Genomic DNA, 23,902 nt, shown 5'->3' with positions numbered 1-23,902 from the left:
AGTGAATGAAAATAAAAGAAGTGAATGAATAAGTAAATAAAAAATAACGGCAGCGGGTGACACCTCGTCAATAGCCCAAAGTTGCACTAAAACAAATTGAAAGCATGCCGTGAGATTGCATTTCAGAAAATTGCTATTGTTTCTTACCAACAAATAAAAGTGCAGCTGCGCCTTCAGATATGACTGACCGACTGACGCATTTTTTTTCAACAGTCAAGTGCGTATATTTTCTAGTACAATATCACAGGTGCTATTTTCCTGATTTAAAAAAAAAATACGACAAATTTCCGTACTATTTCCAGGGAGCCCAGAACCGATTAACGACAGTTACATTCATTTCAGTGGAGAAAGACGATTTGAGATGAGAGCGTTTTGAGTTGTGAGCAAATTACATTTTTATCACACACATTACGGACTTAGGATACCCGTCATCATCTTCCAAAACAAATTAATCGGTGTGGGGAAAAAAAATATTTCTTTTCCCGATAAACAGACAATACAGCATTGGCTTCTGTTAAATGAGACATTCATTGTCCTGCAGCAGCACGCAGCCCTAATCAGATTTCAACCCAAATCAATATCTTTGTAAAGGTGTCGCTTGCTGGGAGGAGATAATTAATCAATGCTCAACTGCAAACAAAATCAAACCGCCCGAGACGACGGACGCGCGTGCGGTGTTCAAATTCAGACCTGAAAAGGTTGAGTCGGTACAACCAGAGGTCTGCTAATACATCTTACCGGTGAGCTACAAGTGAATGAATCAAACGAGCCGGAATTGATCGCTTAATCAATGGCATTGACGGAAAGAGGATGTCGAGTCATGTCAATGGTGCTTGGAATACAAAAGACAAGCACAAAAGAGACAAAAAAACCCCACAAAAAAAACCAAATGGTTAAAATGGGGGCTGTTCAGAGACATATTGCGCGGAAACAACGGAAACGAGTGCCTGGTAAATCAAGAGTATGGATAAGTGGACGTACGAGCACCTTTCGAAATGGCCTCTTTCATGCTGCCGCCTGTGATTTTCGAAATACGTTCAAGTGGCAAATCTCAGAGTCGACTCTCCGCGAAGACAAAAGACGATCGAGTGTTTTTTTTCACCGCTTCAAGTGATCAAAGACATGAGGTAACACCAACATGCGCATTGTGCAGGCGGATGGAGACCCCCCCCCCTCAATCCCCACCCCCTTGCCCGAGGTGATCAATCCAATCGTGTTGGGGTGCCATGCATCACTGTCAAGAGGGCCACAACGCCGTCTTCCTCGGCGGCGGGGAGTCAAATGGGCCGGGCCACATTAACGGTCAGGCAAACAAGCGCGATGCCGTGCCCGCCATTAGACCCGTCTGCAGCCCATTAATGAATTCCCCCCCACCCAAAAATCATCAAAAAGCATCCCACCATATTATGGACTGAGTCCTTAAAATTCCTTAAAATTCCTTAAAACGGTGTCTACGCCGTGTGCTTTTATTTCATCGTCAAAACTCGTCCGAAAATAAGCGACACAAATTTTCTTTTTGATATCTCCAAATGAAGTATCAATCAATCGTCAAAACGACATTCCTAGAAATGGCGGGGAGTCAAACGGGCCGGGCCACATTAACGGTCAGGCAAACAAGCGCGATGCCGTGCCCGCCATTAGACCCGTCTGCAGCCCATTAATGAGTTCCCCCACCCCCTCATCCCCCTTTCGTCAATGTTTAATGGATGCGTCGCACTCTGACAAGTCGGGCGAATGAGGAAAAGTTGGGAGAGGGGGTGGCTCGGATAAGTCGGGTGGATTTAAATGGATTTGATGTTCCAAAACCTGAGCGATCGCTCCGTTCTTTATGCCTCACAATCTGGAGAGGTTACCGAACTCGGACTTAAGCCAGAAATGGGAAAAGACCCCTATCTTGACTCTGCCTGTCAATCAATTTATATAAATATAAATATATATATATAATCTTTTTGGGGAGGAGCCAGTTCATTACCCGAATCCCTATTTGCGATGGCTGAATGTGGCCGTTTCTCCACCGCGACGAATACATCTTAACGGTAACAAAAAGTTAGGCTACAATGGAAACAACCCCCTAAAAAAAATTATAAAATAAATTCCCATATGGTTTTTAAAAAAAAAAGGGGGTGGGGGGGATCATTTGTCAGCAAACAAATCATGCTAACTTTCGAAAATGACTTTATGGATCCTTTTGCTGGATGAAATGAAATGAATGAGCTGAAGCGACTGCTCAGGGCCTGAACAGCCTGGATATTAAAATCAATAACAGCAATAACGACAATTCCGCTTTATTTCCCATCTCCCCCCCCCCCCCAGCCCCCCAGAAGGGTGGCAACATAGCGTGGCGCTCGATGAATATTGAGCACCATTTGTAAGACTAATATCAAATAACTCCCCCCCTAACTGGGTGGGTTCGGGTTGAGGGAACACAAATGGAAACTGTACTGCGGGTGCTTCAAGACTACTCGACTGAAGCGATATTGTGAACATGATTTGGGATTTTTTGGGGGGGGGGGGGTTGTCTGGAGGGTGGAGGCCCGAAGAACTTTGGAGGTAACGCCAAGCCCATTTTGTTTTTTGTTTTTTGGTGGGGGTCAGAGTTGACATTGAAGACCAAACGTGTTTACCCTTCCCCGCTTTGTCAAACCTCCGGGGGGGTTAAAGTATTCATATCAACGACAAGACCTCCAAGTTTTCGTGCTCACGCTCCACTTGCCGCCGCTCTGCGAATCAAATTAAGATTTCATAATGGAATTTTAAATATTCATGCCTCGCTTGCCACCGTGACAAAAAAAAAAAAAAGTGCGCCAGAGATAGTCCGATCCGGCGTGGCGGCGGAGGGGGCGTATTAAACCGAGTTCAATGAGACGACAAGCGACCGGTCTGGAAAAATGTCCATAAATTTGCTGGTTATTCAGTGACCACAGTGAAGGGAAAATGGGGGTGGGCGGGGGCGGGACAGGCCCTAATCGTTCGTCTCCGCCTTTTTTCTTTCTCTGCCTTTCACCAGTTGACGCGGCAAATGGCAACGCCAGTCCGTGTCACTCAAAGAGCCATTTCTGTCCTCCCGGACTGTCTGAGCTGACAGATTGAGAGAATGAGGCAGACGGTCGTGCGAGAGAGCAGAGACCGAGAGGCATTTTTGTCAATTTATGTGCGCTTGTCAAAAGCGGAGAGAGATTCGCTTGGGCTGCACCGTTCCAAGTTTCGAGGGGGGGGATTTGCTCCGCATAGTACAAATCACCAGGAAACTGAATCATACTCCACGGTATCGCGATACACTTTTCAAACCGTATCGTGATACGGCGATGTTTGAAAAGTGCTGAAACAAAAGACAAGCGCATTCGTGAGCCGCAACTTTAACGACCGATACGGTTACGACGGCGAGTGGGTGATTGTGCAACATGAACCACGACGCCATGAAATAAACGAGTCGACTTAAATGAACAACAGGTGGCCGGGCCAAGATGAAAATGATCCGACTGTGTGTGTGTCTGGGGGCAGATGTTATTGTGTCATTCCTACTTAGCAGCCAGCGAGTAAATAGAGTTAGTCTGTTGCTAGACGACAAATTACAATTGGGTGGCAAATATAATTTCACCACCGGTCGCCTTTTCTCTCGCCCCCCCCCCCCCCCCCCCCCCCATGACTTGATACGATTCGGTGCGGCATCAGATTGTAAAGAGCCCAAATTAAATTGGGCGCGGGCCGAAAATGTGGTCTTTTCCAATTAATTTTAGCCATCAAAACGGGGAGCGCCGTCGCGGACGTTCAGAACGGCTTCGACATCGGCGCTTTTATTAGCAGTCTGTTACGGGGGGGGGGGATAGTTGGTGAACGGCAAAACCATCGTAAAAAAGATCAATTAGGTTCACGTCTGTCGGTAAAAAATGGGTTTTGTCCTCATTTGCCCTCAATCTTTGGCGCCCGGCATACCCGTCGTAATCCAGACGCCGCTAATCACTGCTAACTTGGGGCGGAGGGGGGGAGGGGCTCGAAGAATTAACGCTGAGCAGAAGGCGATGGGGGGGGCAAAAGACAAAAGAAGGGCGAGCCAATAGCTCGGTCGTAACATACATGACATCGGATTGGGAGTCTTGACACCACTTTTGAATGAATTTAAGTAGACACGACGATATCATCAGGCATCGGGCTATGCCACGGGTGGGAATGGGGGGGGGGGGTGATTTTAACAAGCCTATTTGTTTTTTGTTTCTTTCTCATTTTAATTTTGTCATTCTGGGCAGCGAATCAAGATACGGGAGGATAATAGCCAGATAAACAAAGCATCGAAGATTGCGGCGCACCTGCACTCAAAAAGGTAGACATAATTAAATGATCTGTATCCGAGTGTATCACTGATTACGCTCGATTCATTTGGCAGACGCGCTTCTCGCGCCATCCTCCAATAAGATAAGGCTATTGTATGGAACAACAGGATGGCGAGAACGCCCTTGAAAATAGGCGACGGATTCAATTACCCCTCCTATGTGGCCACGGGCAAAAGCAGATACCCTCCCGGTGACGTGTACGCCGCACGCCTTTTTTTTTTTCCCCCTCGCCCGCTAGCTGCTCAACTCCGGCTTCGTCCAAACAAAACCAGGGCGACTCTTTGAGCAGCATCGGTCATTTAGTTTTTGACAACAAAAAAAAAACGGGTGCGCAAAAACGGTGACTGCCAAGTCATCCGGAGACAAAAAGACATGAAAACGCACATTGGGAAGAAAAATGACTTTTTCCAATCGCAACCAAAACTGCCCCCCCCCCTTCCCGCCCAAAAAAAAAAAAAAAAAAAGCAATACCGTTGACAAAACTCGACAGGCAGGTCATCCATCATGTGTGGCTGTTTACCTTTTGGATATTAAAAAGTTGCAGAGGCGCTAAAACTAGCAGACGTGACGAGTGGATAGCCGGCCACCTCAAATAACCGCAGTGTTCCCGCTAAATACCACGACGCCGAGCCTCGTTGCTCGAGTCCATTAACTCGGAGAAAAGTGGGTATATCAGTAGAGAGGGAGAGGGAGAGAAAAAAAAGGCTCCAGGTAAGGCGCAAGACACTTTTACGCTCGATGGCTCCTTTTAATGTGTTGTCAAAGTTGGAATAGATTTCAAGCAGGGCTGAATGCAGACTTTTCCCTGACATCAATTTGACCAAAAAGAAAAATCAATTGCACCAAAATGATTCCTGGTGCATGACTCACCATTTTGACAGGAATCAGCCCCACACACCCACATAAAATCATCAAAAAGCATCCCACCATATTATGGACTGAGTCCTTAAAATTCCTTAAAACGGTGTCTACACCGTGTGCTTTTATTTCATCGTCAAAACTCGTCCGAGAATAAGCGACACGAATTTTCTTTTTGATATCTCCAAATGAAATATCAATCAATCGTCAAAACGACAACACAAGAGCCACATCAACGAAACAGATGGCGTGTTTTTTTTTTTTTGTGTGTGTGTATTCATCCACACCAACATGCTGCCCCCGCTGCACGGGAGAAGTCAATTGACATTAGACGCCGGCGCTCTCTTTAGCGACGGCGTGGGAGGAGGCCCGCCTCAGATGGAACGCCGCGGCAGTATTATTGACTTTAATTTAGAAAATGCTGCCTTGCTGCTTTTTCCTCCCCCCCACCACAGCGAGCGTCGGGACCCCTGCCACCGGCCTACCTCCGGAGGGGATACCCCCCTGATTGCACCGCTCCGGAAAACGCACTCAAGCACGTTGGCCTCTGAGTTAAAGGCTTGTAAAAGGTTTTTAAAGGTGTATGAAGCGCTCGCGCTACTATTCATTCGCCGTTTTTTTTGCTGTCAAGCCCCGCGCCAAGCGGTTGACGAGACAGCCCCCGCCCCATAACAGGGACCGGCATAAAAGCATTTAAGGAGTTACGGCCTGTTCTGTCCTTGGAGGAAAGGCGCGGGTGATTTAGGGTCCGCCCGTCAGTCCGAGCGGACACGCCCTTAACTGCCTCCCCCGTGAGCAACTATGTACTTTTATGCCCACGTAGGCGGGTAGTAAATCCTCACACCTGACGACGAATCACGGGTCACGAGTTAAAGTGAAGGTGACCAGTGTGTACCTTACACCTTTTATTATACTTCAATTGAATGAGCAGATTGTAAGAATGCCAACAAGGACGGACGGGAGGCCCTTAGGTCAGTTTGTGCCCACCCCCCCGTCAATCAAACACCTTCAGTCGGACTTAATCCCACGCGACACAAAGTGCGACCGAGATTTTAGGATTAGCGCTTTGGATCGCAACGCCCGCCGCAAAAGGTGATGACTTTTGATAAGCGTCGAAAAAGGATGTTTGGAGGTCAGCGGGATCACTGTACGGTTTCGATTGAAATGTCACGCGACGGAGTTAGCGGAGATGTTTGAAGAAGAATATCTTGGCAGGATCGCAGTTTCCTTTTAAGAGCTTTAAACGTCCGATCTGATTACCCGCAGATATTCCGTTGTAAGACTACTTACAGTGCCAGGACTCATCTATCAAGGCTGTGCGCGCCGAATCACTGTTTGTGCCTCATACGACATTCAACGAAACTCGTCGGGGCCCACATGACGACTTCAAGAAAAAAAACGGACTTTTTTTTTTCTGGGTGTATCCTTTGTTGCCCGAAATCAAAAGTAGCAACTCTGTCAAGATGCAGAAGAAGAGGAGAGTAAGCAGGCGGGATGGGGGGGCGGGGGTTAAAGGGGGGGAGATCTCTGCAAAGATGGCAGCTTATCTGCCAACTCCGACGATTTAGAACCTCCCGCTGCCGTGACTTACTGTGTTTTACCCGCATATTGCCCGGCAACAGAGACATCCATTTTCTACGGCCTGTCAATGGGCAAAAGCAACGTCGTGATAAACGCACACAATGAATTCCTATGCGGCTATGACAAGAGTGAGAAAAAATATATTTTAGAGAGGTGTGTGGGGGGACGGGGGGGCGGGATATGGACTCAAAAACAGAGCACTTGGTGTCGTCTTACCCACGCCGACCGGGTTTTTAAGGACCGCTCCCAAAGCAGCGCCTTTTCTTCCGCTTTGAGCTAACACGGCGCTACGGCTAATCCCGACTCTGGCAGCTGCTAGGAACACAGCTCGACATAATGAAGCCCATTAGTCTGGAGACAATGGCAGCTCGCTAAAGCTCAAACATTGAATAACGCGGGGGGGTTGGGGGGGGGGGGGAAGATGAGAGCGAAAGGAAACACTCATCCTTTTTGCCTTGAACCGCCGTGACCTGATCTTACCCTCATTTGAGAAACTGCAAATATGTGTTAATTTAGGACTGAAAATAGATGGCCAAAAAAGAGGAAGGGCAGGGGGGGGGGGGGGGGGGGGAGAAAGCAACCTGACAGGATGGAGTTCAAGGTCTGCCTCACGCGCAGATTATCCAACCTGGCCAGGCCGACGCTGCTAATGTGTATTTATTGCCCAATATTAATCTCCGGAAAAGCTGCTTCATTATTAAACTTGCGTGGCGCTTATGAAATGATATCGCAAACAGCAAAGCTGTTAGAACTGGGACTACTGCGTGTGTGTGTGTGTGTGTGTGTGTGTAATCTCTCGCAGTATTAATTCCTAGAAATGAAGATGAAAATGGGGATGGACTGTAATCATTTTTTTATTTTTTTTTTTGCCTGAAGGTCAGCCGCATTGAATAGCACGCGTGTGTTTCAGTGCAATGACCTGGGGATAAAAAAAAAAAAAAGTGTCTTAAAATAATATTGCATCACTGCGGCCAGCGCAATCAAGCATTGGGACATTAGAGGCCACTTAAAAGGCCACTCAAGTCGGTGCAAAAATTTCATAATGGTCCCCCAGATTGAGGGCATGGGGGCTGAAAATAGTGTGCCGAAGTTCCCCGGCTGAATAATTATCGTAGGCGGTAAGTTCAAGGCAGGATGATTACACCGTTTATACGACACTCGACACGAATGGCACGACGATGCGGTTCCTTGGATTTGCAAATCTAAGAACGGTGCTGGAAATGTTAGCATATTCCCAAATACGCTAATTGCGCTGGATAAGATGGACGAAAAGCACGCGAGATCGTGGTGGTCTAATAAACGCGCATCGGCACTATATAGAACGGTGAAAGACAAAAACTGTTGAGCGCACGAAAATAGGACAAATGAAATCTACTACAGACATTTTCCTGAATACAAGATGAAAATCTCTTCATTTGAATTTCTGATTCGTCACCAGAGATGTAAAATGACCTTTTCAGTCAGAGCGTATAGACACGAGATCCCATTGCAACAATCCTGTCGCGCAAATGACGGCAGTTTCACAACCGGCGCTCGTTCACATGGAATCACGCGGTGAACCATGCGCAACTCGCCTACGGACTCGAACCGGGACTCCTTCATCCCGGCAATGACATGACCATTTGTCGGGCCGTTCCGACGCACGTTCCACTCATCGGATCGGCACCGCGGCCCGTTTAATCCAAACGGAAACTGGTGACACATATGTAATAACGGTCACGGGGGTAGGGTGGGGGGGTGGGGGGGGCTGACCTACATGTGAATGGCCAAAGCCCAGATCTGCCATCACTCGCCCCGGGGGCTGCCGGGTTGCGTCGGGCACAGTTTGTACACTCCCGTCAAAAAGGCCGCGGGTCGACAAAGCCGCGCCAAAGTAGGTCGCGCCATAGCCCCAAAACCACATGCGGCAGCCTCCGGTTCTAGGGATGCTCCAGAGAGCCCGAAGGCAGGCGGAGGGCATCGGGGGGGCCCCGGCGTGATGGCGTGAAGGTCCCGCATATCTGACAGCTCATCGGTTCATCACCGGTCGGCGGGTCCTGGAGGTGCGGCCTGACAACACTCGTCTCGTCAAGGCGGGAGTGTGTTTTACGGTGAACATATGGGGGCCCCCGCTGCGTGACCTCGCTTCCTGGCTGCCGTCCACCCGTGCATACTGTACGGAAAGCCCCGGAACGCGGCACCAGCTTCGCCGAGTACGAAAAATTTTTGGCCTGGATCGCATCCTGCTGGTACGCCAGGTGAACGCCAATTTACTCGGGAAAAGTGATTTTTCTTGGTTCGCCACGTCGACTTACGACGCAATAGATCACAGAGCGAGGAGATACGAGGAGACGGGGGGGGGGGGGGGGGCGGACGGGACGAAAAGCCACTGCGAGATGATGTTCAGGGTCACCGAAGCTTCGGATGGACTCATTCCAGGTCACCTGCTCACCAAACGGTGGCACCGCCGTGTCTACGGAGCAGCTTTTCACCGGCCGTCGCACGCATGGCGCCATTTTGGATTGGACAATCAATGAGAGAAAAAAGCCTCACGCTGGCTGAAGCCCGTTGGTCTACAATTGCGGTGAAGTAACGGAAAAAGTCTGCGGGTGTATAATGCAGATGCTCGGCAGTGTGCTCATTGCGCCGGCGGGAATAGTGCTCCCGCGCTGCAGGCGCTATGACCTTTTCTGCCTGCCGCGCTTGCGCTCCCCTTCTCTTTCCTTTCTGGCGCTATCACACGCTTATCCGCTAGCTTGCGCGCACGCACCTAGCAGCGGCGTCACAGCAAGCTTTAGATACCATCAATTACCCCACGAAGCTTCCCGGTTTAATGGACATGGGGGTTGGACAAATCATGGGCGACATGGAGTTGATGGGTAGGGTGCGTTTGTTTTAGGCTTCGGCGCCGCCAGGGGCGGAAGGGAAAAGCGTGTCTCGTTTCCCGCCGATTGCCTTCCTGAGAGTGACCTTTTAGGGGATTGCAAGGTTCTGCTCTTGTTGAGGGTTGAAAGTGCACAGACAGAAAACGACGGGACCGTGGGCATTGCGAGTGCCCCAAAAAAAAAGGTATCTCACTTAATGAGAACATTTTACGGGCTCCATTATGAGGTAAATTAAACGATGCGATGATATCCGCTCAACAAACATGCTGGTTATTTAAAGTATTGCTTTTTCGAGATACTTCTGCCTTGCTCACAGATAACGGGGAACAAAAATGGCAAACTTCTTTCAAATATTGGTCCAAGGTTAGAGCTTGAACCTACGATGCTTCTGATTGGCAGATGATCCAAGACGGGCCGCGATCCATTTCAGATTTGCATCTCAACCTCATCCACAAGCAAAAATTTGGCTTGTCGGTGAAGGTTTAAGGGTGATTCTGACAGCAAAGAAAGGTGAATGTGAAGTGAGCTTGGGTGGTGAGCGGAGGTGGGGGGCGGGAAGGGGATGGGGGGGGGGTTGTATCGTAGTTAACCGCATCCGGCACAAGCTCCAGGAGCAGAATGCGTCAGCACTCCATTCATGCTCCTTTAGTTTTACACTAGAGGGGAAAAAAAATGGTGAAGGGTGAGACAGCATTCTCAACTGGCCACCACAGGACCTCCCCCCCCCCCCCCCCCGCCCTTTACATGCCCTTAGGCAAGGCGACGAGAGCACATTTAAAATAAATAAGAGTGCAGCAGGACAACGGGATTTTCAAGAGGTGCATCTCTAAAAAAGGGTCTGAGTGCTTTGAACTCACCCAACTACCTCAGGACACTGCAGAGCGAGACAGAGCGCGAAAGAGAGAGCGAGAGAGAGCGCGAGAGAGCGAGCGTGAGAGAGAGAGAAAGCAAGATCCAAGCTCGCTCATTCTCTCCCGTTAGCCGCTACAACGGATCCTTTCCACATCGACGCTACTATTAACGTCACGCCTGTAAGCCCTGCTCGCACCCTGCGCTCGCCTTGCTGCTCTCTTCCTCCCCCCCCCGTCGGACGCCGCGTCGGGAGAGGAGGCTCCGATCGGCGCCACAAGAGGAGGGGCGGTGGGGGGGTTTTCGGAAGAAAAAGAACAAGACAAAAAGACGACTGGAAAGCAAAAGGATAAAAAGAACAGAACTGCGCACCACCCCTCCGTCTGCCGAACTCAAGCAACCCCCCCCTCGCGCCCTGATCGACATCACCACTGCTCTGGGCATCCCCGCCCCCACCCCCTCCCCCCGCTCTGAAGAAATTGACGGATTATTGGGAAGTGCGCGGGAGGCAGGCTGCAGCTGCTGCTGTGCGCGCTTGGCAAGGATGATGCGCGTGCGCCGGCAATTTGCCGCACGGCCGCAGTGTGCGGCAACTTGACGAGAGGGGACGAGGGGATCGGGACGAGCAAGAGAGGGAAAAAAGTCGGAAACCGCGCCGAGCCTTTGCAAAAGCCCCCGCCGAGTGCGCGGGAAAAGCGCAAAGGAGGAAGAAAAGACAAAAAAATCAAGTGGACACGTCGTCACATTTCGGGATGGAAAGATAGAAGAAGAGCTGTCAAGACTGACCAACCGAGCAAATGATTGACCACTGAAAAGTGGGCACAGGAATATAAAGAGGAGGAGGCGGGGTGGGGGGGCTTTTTTTTTTTTTTTTTTAACCCCCGCATTGTCAATCTCGCCTCCGGAGCGCAAGGCAAAGCAAAGAACGCTGGAAAAAAGGGGGACTGTGGAATTGTCTTTCAACCCTTTTTTTTTTTTTTTCGGTTTTTTATTTGGAGCCATTTGAGACTCTTTTCGACAACCGTGTCACCCGACCGGGCGCTATGGAAACCTGGTTACGGCGTCTATCGAGGGGATCAACTGTCGGATTCCAAGGACACGCCAGGCAAACGGAGCTGAGCGCCAGAAGCCAGCGGTGGAGCACTGCTTCTTTGGGAGACTGAGTGGATTCCTACGTACGGGCTTTTTTTTTTTGTTGTTGTCGTTACTCAAGAGACAAAGATCCATCATAAAAAGGCCTTTGAATCTTTCGGATTGGATGTACGGATTTCCAAAAGGGCTCATCTTGGTTTAGCAGAGCAGTTGTTTAAAAGGCTTTTTTTTTTTTTTTTTTTTTTGGGGGTCGCTGCTCGGGGAAACGCGTTCGGCTCAAGCGAGTGCCACCGCTCGTTGTGGGGGAGGCTATAGATCTCGGTTCAAGGGGCCTGTAATGTTAACTTGAGGTAGGTGACGAGTGTTTCGAACCCCCCTTTGCGACACCCTCGCGGCGTGTCTCCACTTCTGTCTTTGTAAGATGGCTTTCGCTTGCTTCGTTTACCGCCGTGTCCTTCGCATACGTGTCGCAATTCAGCCGACCCACTCCCCCCACTCCTGAGCGCATTTCACGGGAATACGCTGTTCACTAAAATATAGACAAAAGTTCCCCCTGCAATATCAATATGTCGCCTTTCAATCTTCAGTCCCCTTCTCGCTTTTGACTCTGGTCCCCAAAACACTCAAGTCGGTAAACCATCTCATCTTCCTGAACCCCCCCCAAAAACCCACACACACCACCACCAGCCCCCCAGATGATGCTGAATTATGAATGTGCCACATCATGAGTCTCCTGGGGAGGGTAGCTGCGCATTGTGCCAGGAAAGCCGCCCTACTCTGCGTAGTGTTTCTGATGGCACGGGCATGGAGCAGCGCCTCCCTGGCCTTAGGGGCGGCGGCGGCGGCGTCCTCGCAAGGACCCCAGGGCTGCCCCCCACAGTGCTCTTGCAGTAATCAGCAGGGAAAAGTGGTGTGCACCCGCCGGGGCCTCACCCGCGTGCCCCCGGGCATACCGGCCAACACGCGACACCTCAATCTGATGGAAAACGCCATCGAGGCGGTGCAGGCTGACTCCTTCCGCCACCTGCACCACCTTGAGGTGCTCCAGCTGGGGCGAAACGCCATCCGGCAGATTGAGGTGGGCGCGTTTAATGGACTTACCAGTCTCAACACTCTCGAGCTGTTTGATAACCGGCTGACGGTAGTACCCAGCGGGGCCTTTGAGTACCTGTCCAAACTAAGAGAACTGTGGCTGAGGAACAACCCCATTGAGAGTATTCCTTCCTACGCCTTCAACCGGGTGCCCTCCCTGATGCGGCTGGACCTTGGCGAGTTGCGGAAACTGGAGTACATCTCGGATGGAGCTTTCGAAGGCCTACAAAATCTCAAGTACCTCAACTTGGGCATGTGCAACATCCGGGGGGAGATGCCAAACATGAGTCCCCTGAAGGGCCTGGAGGAGCTGGAGATCTCGGAAAACCACTTCCCCGTGATAAAGCCGAGCTCCTTCAAAGGACTGAGCTTGCTGAAAAAGCTCTGGGTGATGAACTCGCAGATAAGCGTGATCGAGCGCAATGCCTTTGATGATTTACCATCATTGGTGGAGCTTAATCTCGCCCATAATAACCTGAGCGCTGTGCCCCACGATCTCTTTTCCCCGCTCAGGTACCTGGTGGAGCTCCATCTTCACCATAACCCTTGGAACTGTGGCTGCGATGCCGTGTGGTTAGCACGTTGGCTAAGGGAATACATCCCCACAAACTCGACTTGCTGCGGACGCTGCAACTCACCTGCCACCATGAGAGGGCGGCAGCTCGTGGAGGTGGATCGAGGCGAGGGAGCTGCGACCCAGTGTTCCGCCCCGTTCATTGCGGACGCGCCGAGGGATTTTAACATCTCGGCCGGGAGAGTCGCCGAGCTTCGCTGCCGCACGGCCCAGATGTCTTCGGTACGCTGGCTCCTACCAAATGGTACCATCCTGACTCACGCCTCGAGTGATCAGAGGATATCGGTACTGAACGACGGCACCTTGAATTTTTCAAACGTCCTGGCTGTTGACACCGGCACGTACACCTGCATGGTATCCAATGCGGCCGGCAAGTCCAATGCTTCAGCCTACCTCAACGTGAGCGCGGCCGAGCTCAACACGTCCAACTTGAGCTACTTCACCACTGTGACGGTGGAGGTCTTGGGCCCAACCACAGAGATGCCCAAACCCAAGAAGAGCACGACGACATCTGCTGCTACCACGGTGGCTGGCGTAGCGGGAGGAGGACCGGGCCTCGGAACGACCGCCACAACCGCCCAACCTTCCGTCTTTCAGCCGGTGTTCATCTCAACGCCCACCGTGTTGCTCCAAAGCACCGACAGCCCACCCGGTGCGGCCAAGCCATCGGCGGGGCCCGGACTCAAAGGGGCAACCGGTAAACCTGGCAAGTCTGGCCCGAGTCTGGATGAGGTCATGAAAACCACCAAGATTATAATTGGCTGCTTTGTGGCAGTCACCCTGATGGCTGCGGTGATGCTCATTGCCTTCTACAAACTGAGAAAGCGCCACCAGCAGAGGAGTACCGTGGCGGCCGCTCGCACCGTGGAGATCATCCAGGTCGACGAGGAGGACCTTCCGCCGCCGGCTTCTGCAGCACAAGAGACAGCTCTGACGCTGCCCGAAATCAGAGACCATAACAGCATCCACAAACTGGAATATCTCAGTCACAAGGCAAACTACGGCTACAACAAACCCAAGGCCGAGTACATACCTCAAGCTGATTTCACCCTTCACAAACCGAAAGCAGAATATACGACGTACAAGCCCAACATGGACTTTCATGGCCACAAGTCCGTCCAAGACTACAGCGCTCGCAAATCGACGCCAGATTTTAGCCTCCATAGACCAAAGCTTGACTACAGCCCCTTCAGACAGGATTACGCCGCTCACAAGTCCAAAGCAGAAAGCAGCCCGTTCAAACCGGACTTTGGGACTCACCCGAAAGCCAGGTCAGACTACAGCCCTTTCAAATCAGACTGCGGCACTCATCCAAGGCAAAAGACCGACTTCAGCCCATTTAAGAGAGATTACAGTACCCAACCAAAATCCAAACACGATTACAGCCCGTTAAGGTCCGACTACAACGCTCAGCATAAACACAAGGTTGAATATAGCCCGTTCAAGCACGACTTTGGAACTCACCCGAGACCGAAACCGGATTACAAGCCCGGCTACAGCACTCAGCCGAAACCCAAAATGGACTACAGTGTCCAGAAATGTAAACCCGACGGCAACTACAACCCCAAGGACCCTTACAACGCGTTCAAGACGGACTTCAGCCCGCACAAAGCAGACTTCGGCGCCTTTCATGCGGAATTCAGTCCCCGCGCCCAGAGACCCAAAATGGACTACAGTCCCCACAAGGTGGACTACAGCCCCCACAAAATGGACTTCAGCACCTTGAAGCCAAAATACAACACCTACAAGCCGAGCGGTCACGGGGCCAAATGGACAGAAAACAACGTGGGGAATTCTTTGCCTCGAACCTTACCCAGCACCATCACGGCAATGACCGAACCCTTTGTCATTAAAACTCACACCAAGGAGAAAGTACAGGAGACTCAGATTTAGATAGCCCAACCTTTAGGCCCCAGCTATTGCCCGCCAAGACACATCCCCTTATCCCCCCCGACCCCTCCACCACCACTTAAATCATGCAATAGAATGCACAATGAAAAAGAGGACAGAAACAACTATTTTGTACAGAGCAGACGCAAAGACTGGCAAGTTGTTGTTGTACATGCTTATAAATAAATATATACGGACACGTGGAAAACTACCATGAGCTGGTGACAGAGAAACATATATTAAAAAGAAAATGAAACTATTTTCTAACTTGTAACTTATATTTAAAAAAAAACATGTTGTTTTAGAAGCTGTCTTGACTTTGACAAATGAGGGTAGTGTTGTTTAGGAGAAGAAAAAAAAAAACAGGGACGGGGGGGTGGCTATTCTGTGTGATTTTTACACCGTGCTACAGAAAATGCAGTGATGAGAGGACATATTTATACGAAAAAAAAGTCATTTCTTTAACAACGACAAAAAAAAAAAAAGGTCAGCGTTGATCTTTACAGGTTTATCTTGTGAAAGCACCAAGAATTTGTACCGTGCCAAGTGTTATAAATGCAATAAAAAGATTCTTTTTTGTAAGAAACCCACAAAGTAATATGCTGTAGTTTCCTGTTCTCCTGGTGTATATTACCGTCAAGATCAACCGGTTGCTGTCGATACTGCAGCAAAACGCAGCGGCAGTGACTCAGATGTGAATCACAGTGCAAGGGGGGTGAGGGTGGGGGGGGGGGTTCCAATGTATGCTACTTCTCCCCCTCGCCAATTACGACGCTCTTGACTTTATAGCTTTGTAGGCCAGGCCGCTACGTCACACTGGTCAACAGATTAATAGAATCCCACGTTGATTCGAATTAAAAGATGAACCAATGGCAATCATGAAACCGAAAGCTCTTTTCGGGGGAGGGATTCACGAGCTGATATCATCGCACTCCAAAAAAAAAAAAGGAGTAAAAAGGTGATAAATTCGGGTGAAATAGCGACTGAAATGGGGAGGCCTCATCTCGCCCGGAAAATATAGATCCTCATTTCGCTTTTCATTGCGCCGCCAGCTGTTGTGCCTGCATCAATCAGCATGGTGGGAGATGTGTGTGGGAGCTGGGGGTGGGGGGGGGGGGGGGGGGGGCTTTTTAGGGTGACAAATGTGTTCAGGTCTCACCGTTAACCGGGCATTCTTCATTTCTGATACAATCGCCTCTCTTTATCATAATGTGGCTATGCAGATTAGCGCCTGACAAAGAGCAATAATACGCAACGTATGCGGCGGTCTGTCGTTTGTCTTATTGGCTCGCAAAACAGCGCCAACGGGATTGCTCGACGGCCATATTAAAATTAAAAAAAAAAGTCGAGGGAATACGACGACGCGTGACGACTTCTGCATGCGGAGCCATTTTTCCAGTGCAACCGGCCACCCCAAAATCCGAAACAATTTACTTGCTTCAAGTAGGCGTCCCGCCCCTCCCCTTTCGACGTCTGCTGTGTAATGAACAAAAAAGGCGAAAGAACATCAAAAGTCATGCTGGCTGGCTTTCTTTTGAATTTTTATGCACGGTGGTAATCAAAGATGACAGAATACAAACAAAACGTCTGACACGTCTGAAGCCTTAATCGTCAACAAATGTTCAATATCAAGGTGAATCAAAGCTAAAGAGGCATCAAACGGGGGGCGTGAATGGCCCAAACCGAGGGGCCGCACGTTGTGGGGGGGGTTAGTCGAGTGTATGCAAATGACAAGTTTACATAACTGGACTGACAAGGAATTGGGAGTGTTAGGAGGGGGGTGGGGGGGTTGGAGGCGTACCTGCAGTCTCTCGCCTGTCTTATTAGAATGTGAAAAGTGCAGCGGTTAGCTTAGGGCGTTTAATGACGTCCTGAGGGGGGGTGGGGGGGGGGGCGCTGTGTGTGTGCATGGCACTTGGAACTCGGGAGATTGTTTTCATCTTGTGTCAGAATGGGGGGGCAGGAAGGAACTAGATGTTCCGGCAAAGGAAGGCTTGTGGCTTCAGTTGAGGACCGCGCGATAATAACACTGAGGGGTGGGGTTGGAGGAGGGGGGGTGGGGTGTGGGGGGGGGGGGTGGGTCCTGCTTGAATACCAAAGGGCTGCGGCTTAATTAGAACCTTGTCAGATGTGAGCTCCACTTCCCACTAATAATTGTCATTGGACTGTGGGGGGGAGAGAGAGGGGAGGCGGGGGGGGGGGGGTGTAAGCCCACCGCAGTGCAGCATCCGCTCGCTCGCTCGCTCGGCCCGACAAAAAAAATCACTTACAGTGACATTGACGAAGGCTTTGCTTGCCGTTTCTGGCTTTGTGTTGATGAGTCAGCCTGCGTTTTAAATATTTGAGCGCATTCTGCAAACGCCACCAGATAAAGCCTGTCAGCATTTCACCGCGGGGAGATTCTTAAAAAAAAAAAATCACACACACACATGCACACACCATAAAAAACACATTTTCAAATCTGTCAGGAGGCTGACACAAGCTTAAAGTAAATCATTTGCTTAAGTTATGTCCATACATTGGTCTCAAAGCGGTAATGTTACCGTAAATGACAATCGATGCGCAAATGGCGTCAGCGCACTCCCGGCTCACGATGGCGTGACGGTCTTTCATGGGTGGACTATAAAAGGCCTCTTGTCATGCTCATCAGTCAACACGGCCGCGGGGTCATCCGTCAGCCAATGGGCTCGGCCGTTACTGAAGGGCACGTCTCCTTGGGAAACGCTCCGCTCCATCTCTCCCTCACGTTTCCTTTTTACCCCCCCTATCTGTCCCCCTCCTCGCCCGGTCTGTTTATTAGCAATCATGAAAGAGGAAGTTACGTAAATGGAATCTTAGCGATAAGAGATCAAAGAACCGAAAGGTGATTAATTAACATTTTTTTAAAAAATACAAAAAAGAACAGGTGCAGGGAAAAGGGAGAGCGGCTGGGGGGTGGGGGCGAGCGGCGCAAATGTGATGCAAGAGTGCCAGCTACAGATGGAACGGGGGATATGAACGCCAGGGCCATGTGGCCACCACAGGAGGACAACGACCACGATGAGCGGGATGAGGGAGGGCAAGCGGTGGATGCGAACTGCTGATACCAGTGACGGACAGGGCCGCTGGGAGTAGCTCGGGAGTGGGGGGTGGCCGGTCGGAGAGAATATGAGAGTTGGAGGTTCACGGGGTCAGCACAAACGAGACTGCAGGGGACAATTATTGGTAAAATGCAGGCATGTGCACGCTTTCTTTCAGTGGACGGCTCTCCAGGTCCAAAGAACTGCCCCAGCAGCGAATACCAATCAGAAACGAGGACCCGAGCCTGGTGGTCAAAACGAGCGTCTTCCAAATCAATCAACACTCAGCTCCGAATTCGGTTTAACGGCGAGCGGACGTACACTGTGACTGGCCGGTCGGCGAGTGCAAGCAGGGCTATTCTGAGCGGGCCTGCGAGCGTGTTGCCTAGTGAGTCAACATGAGTCAGGGCCGGACAGAGAGTGCGCTTTGGCGCTCGTGTCAAAGCGAGGCCCCTGAAACAGCTTTCAGAATCATTCACGTGACGAGATAGTGTTCCGTACATTCGCGTCATCTTGCAGTTAGTTGCGCATGCTGTGAAATGGACGCCGCGCTGTACATGCTAGCAAAGTCAACTTGTTTCGCACAACAAGCAGAGTTTGGCAGATAGTTGTCAATTCTTCTTCTTAAAACTTCCAAGATGGTAAATTCCACACCCCGTTGATGCCTGCAGTCAAACCAAACATACAAATGACGTATATTATTTAAAATCTAACCCCATGACTTTGCCTTTAGGAATGTTAGCTTAATGCTTCCGCAAACACCATAGGTGAGCTAACAAATTGCCGCGTGTGTGTTTGGGCAACAAATATTTGAACACGAGTGACAGCAATACATGTCGACTTATCTTTAGCCTCTCTGCCGAAAACAAAAACAAACAAACAAAAAAAAAAGGCAAATGTTACTGCCGCAGATTGAGGAGCTGTGACCATCCATTTCATGAACATCAGGATACTGACTGATTGTTGTCCGCTAAAAAACCACTCAGTTAGACTTTTATTGCCCCCCGTTCATCGGTAAAACCCTTCACCCGTGTTTTTTGCAGGCACCAGAGACAACGGGAATGGGCGGAGGAGCCTTGCTCCTTTATTTATTTATTTATTTCGGGGGGCCCGTCCGGGGGGGGGCAGATGCCGAGTTCGCGTCAAAAGTCACGTCCGGGGCGAGAGGAAGTGAGCGGCAAATGGGGCATATGTGTGGAAGTGAGTGGGGGGTAACCACTGATTAAGACACAAACACACAGGCAGGTGGGGATGGGGTCGGGGGGGTGTAGTTATTGGCTATAAACTTCCTGTAATTTTTTTATTTACTGCCCAATAGAATTCATAATCGCGCGGGTAAAAACGCAAAGTAGACAGGAGCAGCCTCAGATTATTAAAGCTATTTTATGCAATTTTAAAAAAAAGGGGGGGGGTGCTGAGGCAGAGTGTTCAACTTTGTGCATTGACCTTTGGTCAGTAACAAAGGAATGTTTTTATGGAGGGGGGGGGGGGGGGATAAGGAGATTGCTTTTCCGTCAAGTAAGCTGCAAGAGTTCTAGACGATTGTTGTGGGGGGGCGAGGAATAAACGTCTGGGTGCCGACGTTTGGGGGGATTGAGCAGGGGCGGAATTGGGGTGATAAAATGGCTCCCTGCATCGCCGCAGACATTGAAGAAAAGGCAGCAGGGACCAAATGTAGTTTCAAAAAAAAAAATGAGGAAAAAAAATTCAAGTCAAATTTTCTATGCGAGCAGCCCCGCCCCCTCAAAAAAAAACGTGAGAGAAATATTGACACTTTTGCATAGCTTGTAATTGTCGCGTTGACTTAAGAAGTTAATCGCGGCGATGCTGCGCTATGCAGAGCACGCCGCGCGATGAAAGCAATGTCAAGATGAAAGCGGGCGACGGGCTGCGCGGATCACTCGCAAATTTTCATGTCGGGGGGCAGAAAATTATTCAGGCGCTGCGGCAAACACTGGCATATGTAAATAAGAGCGCATCGAGGCCGGCCGAGTTGTCAAGTCAATGTTATTTACTATTAAGTGGCATCTGAAGACGGGTTTGGGACAACGTATTGATTTCAAGTTTTCGGGGGTCTGCAATGATAAGTGACACGTCGCGTCCTCGAAACGGGCAGGCGGCAAGAAGTTTCATCTGTACAAACGTCAAATGAACTTCTTTATCAAGGGGGTGGGGCAATGGGTGAAAAAAAAGAAAAGAAATAAAGAGATTTGTGAGATGTCTTAAAACCTACTGTGGGGGAAAAGACTAAAAGCAAAGGGAGGGAGGGAATCAATTAATTTTTTTAAGACCAAGGAAGTAATCCGGACAGATCTGGGCAAATTGGTGGGCTTTGTTTCAGGAAATGATTCCAAGGGGCAGCCTAACATACATCGACTTGAAGCCAATCAAACAAAAAAGTGACAAAAATAGAAATAGAAAGTGCAAACCATTTTCAAGCAATTTCTAAAAGAAATAATCACTTCTGACAAAAGCTACTTTTGGGAGCGGCTCAGGTCACCGTTGCATGACTCTCCATCAAAAATAAAACAGCGAATCCCGAAATGACCCCCTTTAACGCAGCCCCCCCCCGCCCCCCCCCCCCCGAGGCCATGTTCTGTCTGGAGCGAGCCGCGGCCCCTTTTCCGAGTATACAAGGCCACATTCTTTGAACGAGCCAATTTTCCTGAAGGGACAAGCGCTCCGTCGTGCCGAGCCGGCACGGAGCAGATGATTTTATAAAGACGTCGACGCGGAAAGCGGAATCAACGGTTGGGTGTGCGCTGGGGGGGGGTGCGGGAGAGTAGACTTGGCAAGCGCTCGGCCTCCCACTCGCTTGGCAGCGCAGGCACAAACTGTTTGCTCGCAGCGGTACATGCATCCATTAGCATTGTTCCAGGAGATAATAACTTGCCGTGCGCACTTTTGAGTGCCACTTCTCCGCCAAAAGCGGCGGCGAGACGCGAGGTGGCAGACGGAACAAATATGGTTGGGCAAAGGTATGGCCGCTAAGCTAACACAATTGACTGTTTGGAGCAGAAAGTCATGAAATATTACGAGTTTACTGGTCATTTGGTGGCTCTCCAATAACGTGAAAATGTTCTATTTTTTTTCCAAATGATCAATTATCGTGCATTTGGAATTGTTGGTATGAAGACTCGGCGACTGCTTGCCGTGGAAGCGAGTGCGTTTATTAAGAGCTCCAAGGCCAGCGGGCATTTTGGAAGAACGACAAGGAGCCCCTGCAAAACCTCGGCCGGATGTTTCGAATTGCACGCCGACGTCGGAAGCAAATTAGTCCGGATCCTTTGAAGTGCCGATTGTCGAAAGCGATGACAACCGCGACAATTAAACGTCGGGGCTTCGCGGCGGGCCGAAGCAAACGGCTCGGGCTTTGAAGAAATCTGAGCTGGCGGCGGAAGCCTTTCAAGAAAGCCACAGCGCCCCCGCCAGCGTTTCACGGGACCCCTTCCTTTGCGCATCGAGCCAGCCGAGGGGGTTTGAAAGAAAGCCATTTTTTTTTTCCCCCGATAGTGCACATGTGCATCTCCTCCAGTCTGTCGCCCACTGCTGCCATTATCATGATCTGAATTCAAAGCTCACAGCCCCAATCCCCTGATGTTTTTTTTTTTTTTTTTTAAATTCTGAAAAGATTTTGCCAGGCTCGTCCTTCCTTTTATGTCCCCAACTCTCCTTTGGGGAAAACAGAGGGGAAAAAAAAGGTTGGCAAGTGGTGGGCGAGAGGACGGAGAGTTGCTGATCGCTGACACCGGCGCCGAGATAGCCGCCGCGTCTTGTAAAAGGAACGGAAAGGAGATTGAGGAAGGGGATGCTGGGCTAAGATGGTCAAGGATTAACGCTTTTAAAAATCTTTCCTCGTCGCAGACTTCCGTTTTTATTTATTCTTATCTGTCAAGCCGGCGGGTGCGCGGAGATTATAAAAAAAATAAATAAATATGAAAACATGCCAGAGAACGGGTTAGAAATGGAAGACATTATGGGGCTGGTGGGTCAGTGGGAGAGCGGGGGGGGGGGGAGGGGGGTCTCCTCAACAGGGGCTGGATGCCGATAAGTAAATAAAAGGGCCTGCTATTTAATGCTGAAAAACCGAAAAGCTGTTTTCACAAGATATTCAGTAAGCAGGGCTTTTTTTTTTTTTTTGCATTTCCAGTCAAATGTAAGTAGAACTAGTCAAAAAAAATTGCATTGACAACAGCTTAGATCAAATTGTGTTGAGTCGCACTGTTCAAACTTTTTTTCCTACAGAGAGACAAATTCAGAGAAAAGAGCTGTCACTTTGTTTATGAAAACTACCAAAAAAACATGCAGTTTTTTTATTTTTATTTTTATTTTTTTTAAGTGAGCCCACGGTTCAACATTTGAACGTCAAACACAGCAGGATGCTAACTAGCTAAACCTTGATTCTGCTTTATAGTCATGTGCCGCATTAGCAGCAAGCGCTATTGCCAAACGCATGACATCATGTTCGATTTGTTGAGACGTCAGGGTGCAGGGCGGGTTTATTGGCGAGAAAAAAATCCAGACTGAAAATGGAATCGGGCCAAATGTTCGTGGACGACGAAGACCGTTCTACCCATCCGGCGTAGCTTCCTATTTATCTACCGAGCGACCGATCTCTCACCCTACCAAGTAGCGAATTCCATGTCTCAATGCTCCCTTGATAATTCAATACAGAACAGCACCTCTTCATCCAAATGTGCATTTGATCAAATTGAACGTTTCAACGCTCCCTTTCTTGAGAAAGGTTATTATCCCGTCAAAGCCAAATTCAATAACTGCAATTCCACCCGCAATGGCAGAGGAGTCAAATAAGGCCAAAAGAACTCGAGGAGGAGTTTAAAGTTGAATACCAAGAGTGACCTGGCGAATGAAATGCGGCGCATCACGAGCGGCATCAGCATTCCGTCGCCTTAATTGACGGCAAAGAGTACCGCAGTGCCCTTCAGGTAGCAGGGGGGGGGGGGGGGGAAAGGGCTGAGAGGATTCGGCTGGTCCCCAGGCGCCGCGTGACCGCGTCTTTGAACTCTTTTGCGGAGTGTATGTTTATCAAGAGTGGCTGGCCACGTTGCCATTCCGTCACACACACACACAGGCACACACTTGATGCGCAAGGTCGTCCTCGTAAACGAGTCGGGGCAATAAAGCGGTAAGCAGGTTTCTCCCTTCGCTCTCATCTTAGGCCGTCTCTATTCAGGCCCATCCATCTCTCCGCTGCCGTAATGGCATGAAAGCAGTTATGTGGGTCGCCCTATTCGCACCCCCCCCGGGCTATAATTCACCATTTTCAAGGGTTAGCGCCGTCCACACGCCCGCCCCCCCTGCTCCCTTTTGCCCCCCACCCCTCATGCGCGATTGCAAAAAAAAAAAAACTAAGATAAGACAATCTCCAGCGGGAATCAGATGGCCAGCCCCGTTCGCCATAAAAGCTATTTATGTTCATAAAAGCGCTTTAATATTTCCTCGGGTTGCAGTTTTATTTATATATATATATTTTTTTTAAGGTTGTTATCTTAGGATACGTGGAATAAATCTCCCGGCGGAGGAGCATTTTTCATTTGCTTGGGATGACCGGGACTCAACAGTGGGTGAAATGATGAATGGCTCATAAAGCAGCAACAACAACGCGGCTGTATGGAACACAAACGTGATTCAACAAAGATTAACCACACAAGCCGTAATTAATCTGGCGGAGAGAGAGAGAGAGAGAGATAGAGA

General features: G+C 49.8%; 2 protein-coding genes across 3 annotated transcripts in view; one reads left to right on the top strand and one right to left on the bottom strand.

The window, feature by feature from the left end:
• Positions 1 to 23,902, bottom strand: part of snd1 (staphylococcal nuclease and tudor domain containing 1) — an 82,591-nt gene that overhangs the window by 30,368 nt on the left and 28,321 nt on the right. The gene's annotated exons all lie outside the window — the stretch shown is intronic.
• lrrc4.1 (leucine rich repeat containing 4.1) lies at positions 10,849 to 15,722 on the top strand. The gene has a single exon (XM_052055535.1). It carries the CDS (start codon positions 12,285 to 12,287, stop codon positions 15,129 to 15,131), a length of 2,847 nt encoding a protein of 948 aa, XP_051911495.1. The 5' UTR covers positions 10,849 to 12,284; the 3' UTR covers positions 15,132 to 15,722.

This window comes from Hippocampus zosterae, chromosome 21 (assembly GCF_025434085.1).
Source record: "Hippocampus zosterae strain Florida chromosome 21, ASM2543408v3, whole genome shotgun sequence".
In the NCBI taxonomy this organism is placed as follows: domain Eukaryota; kingdom Metazoa; phylum Chordata; class Actinopteri; order Syngnathiformes; family Syngnathidae; genus Hippocampus; species Hippocampus zosterae.
Note: the sequence above shows the minus strand (reverse complement) of the source record. Positions and strands in the feature narration are given on the sequence as shown.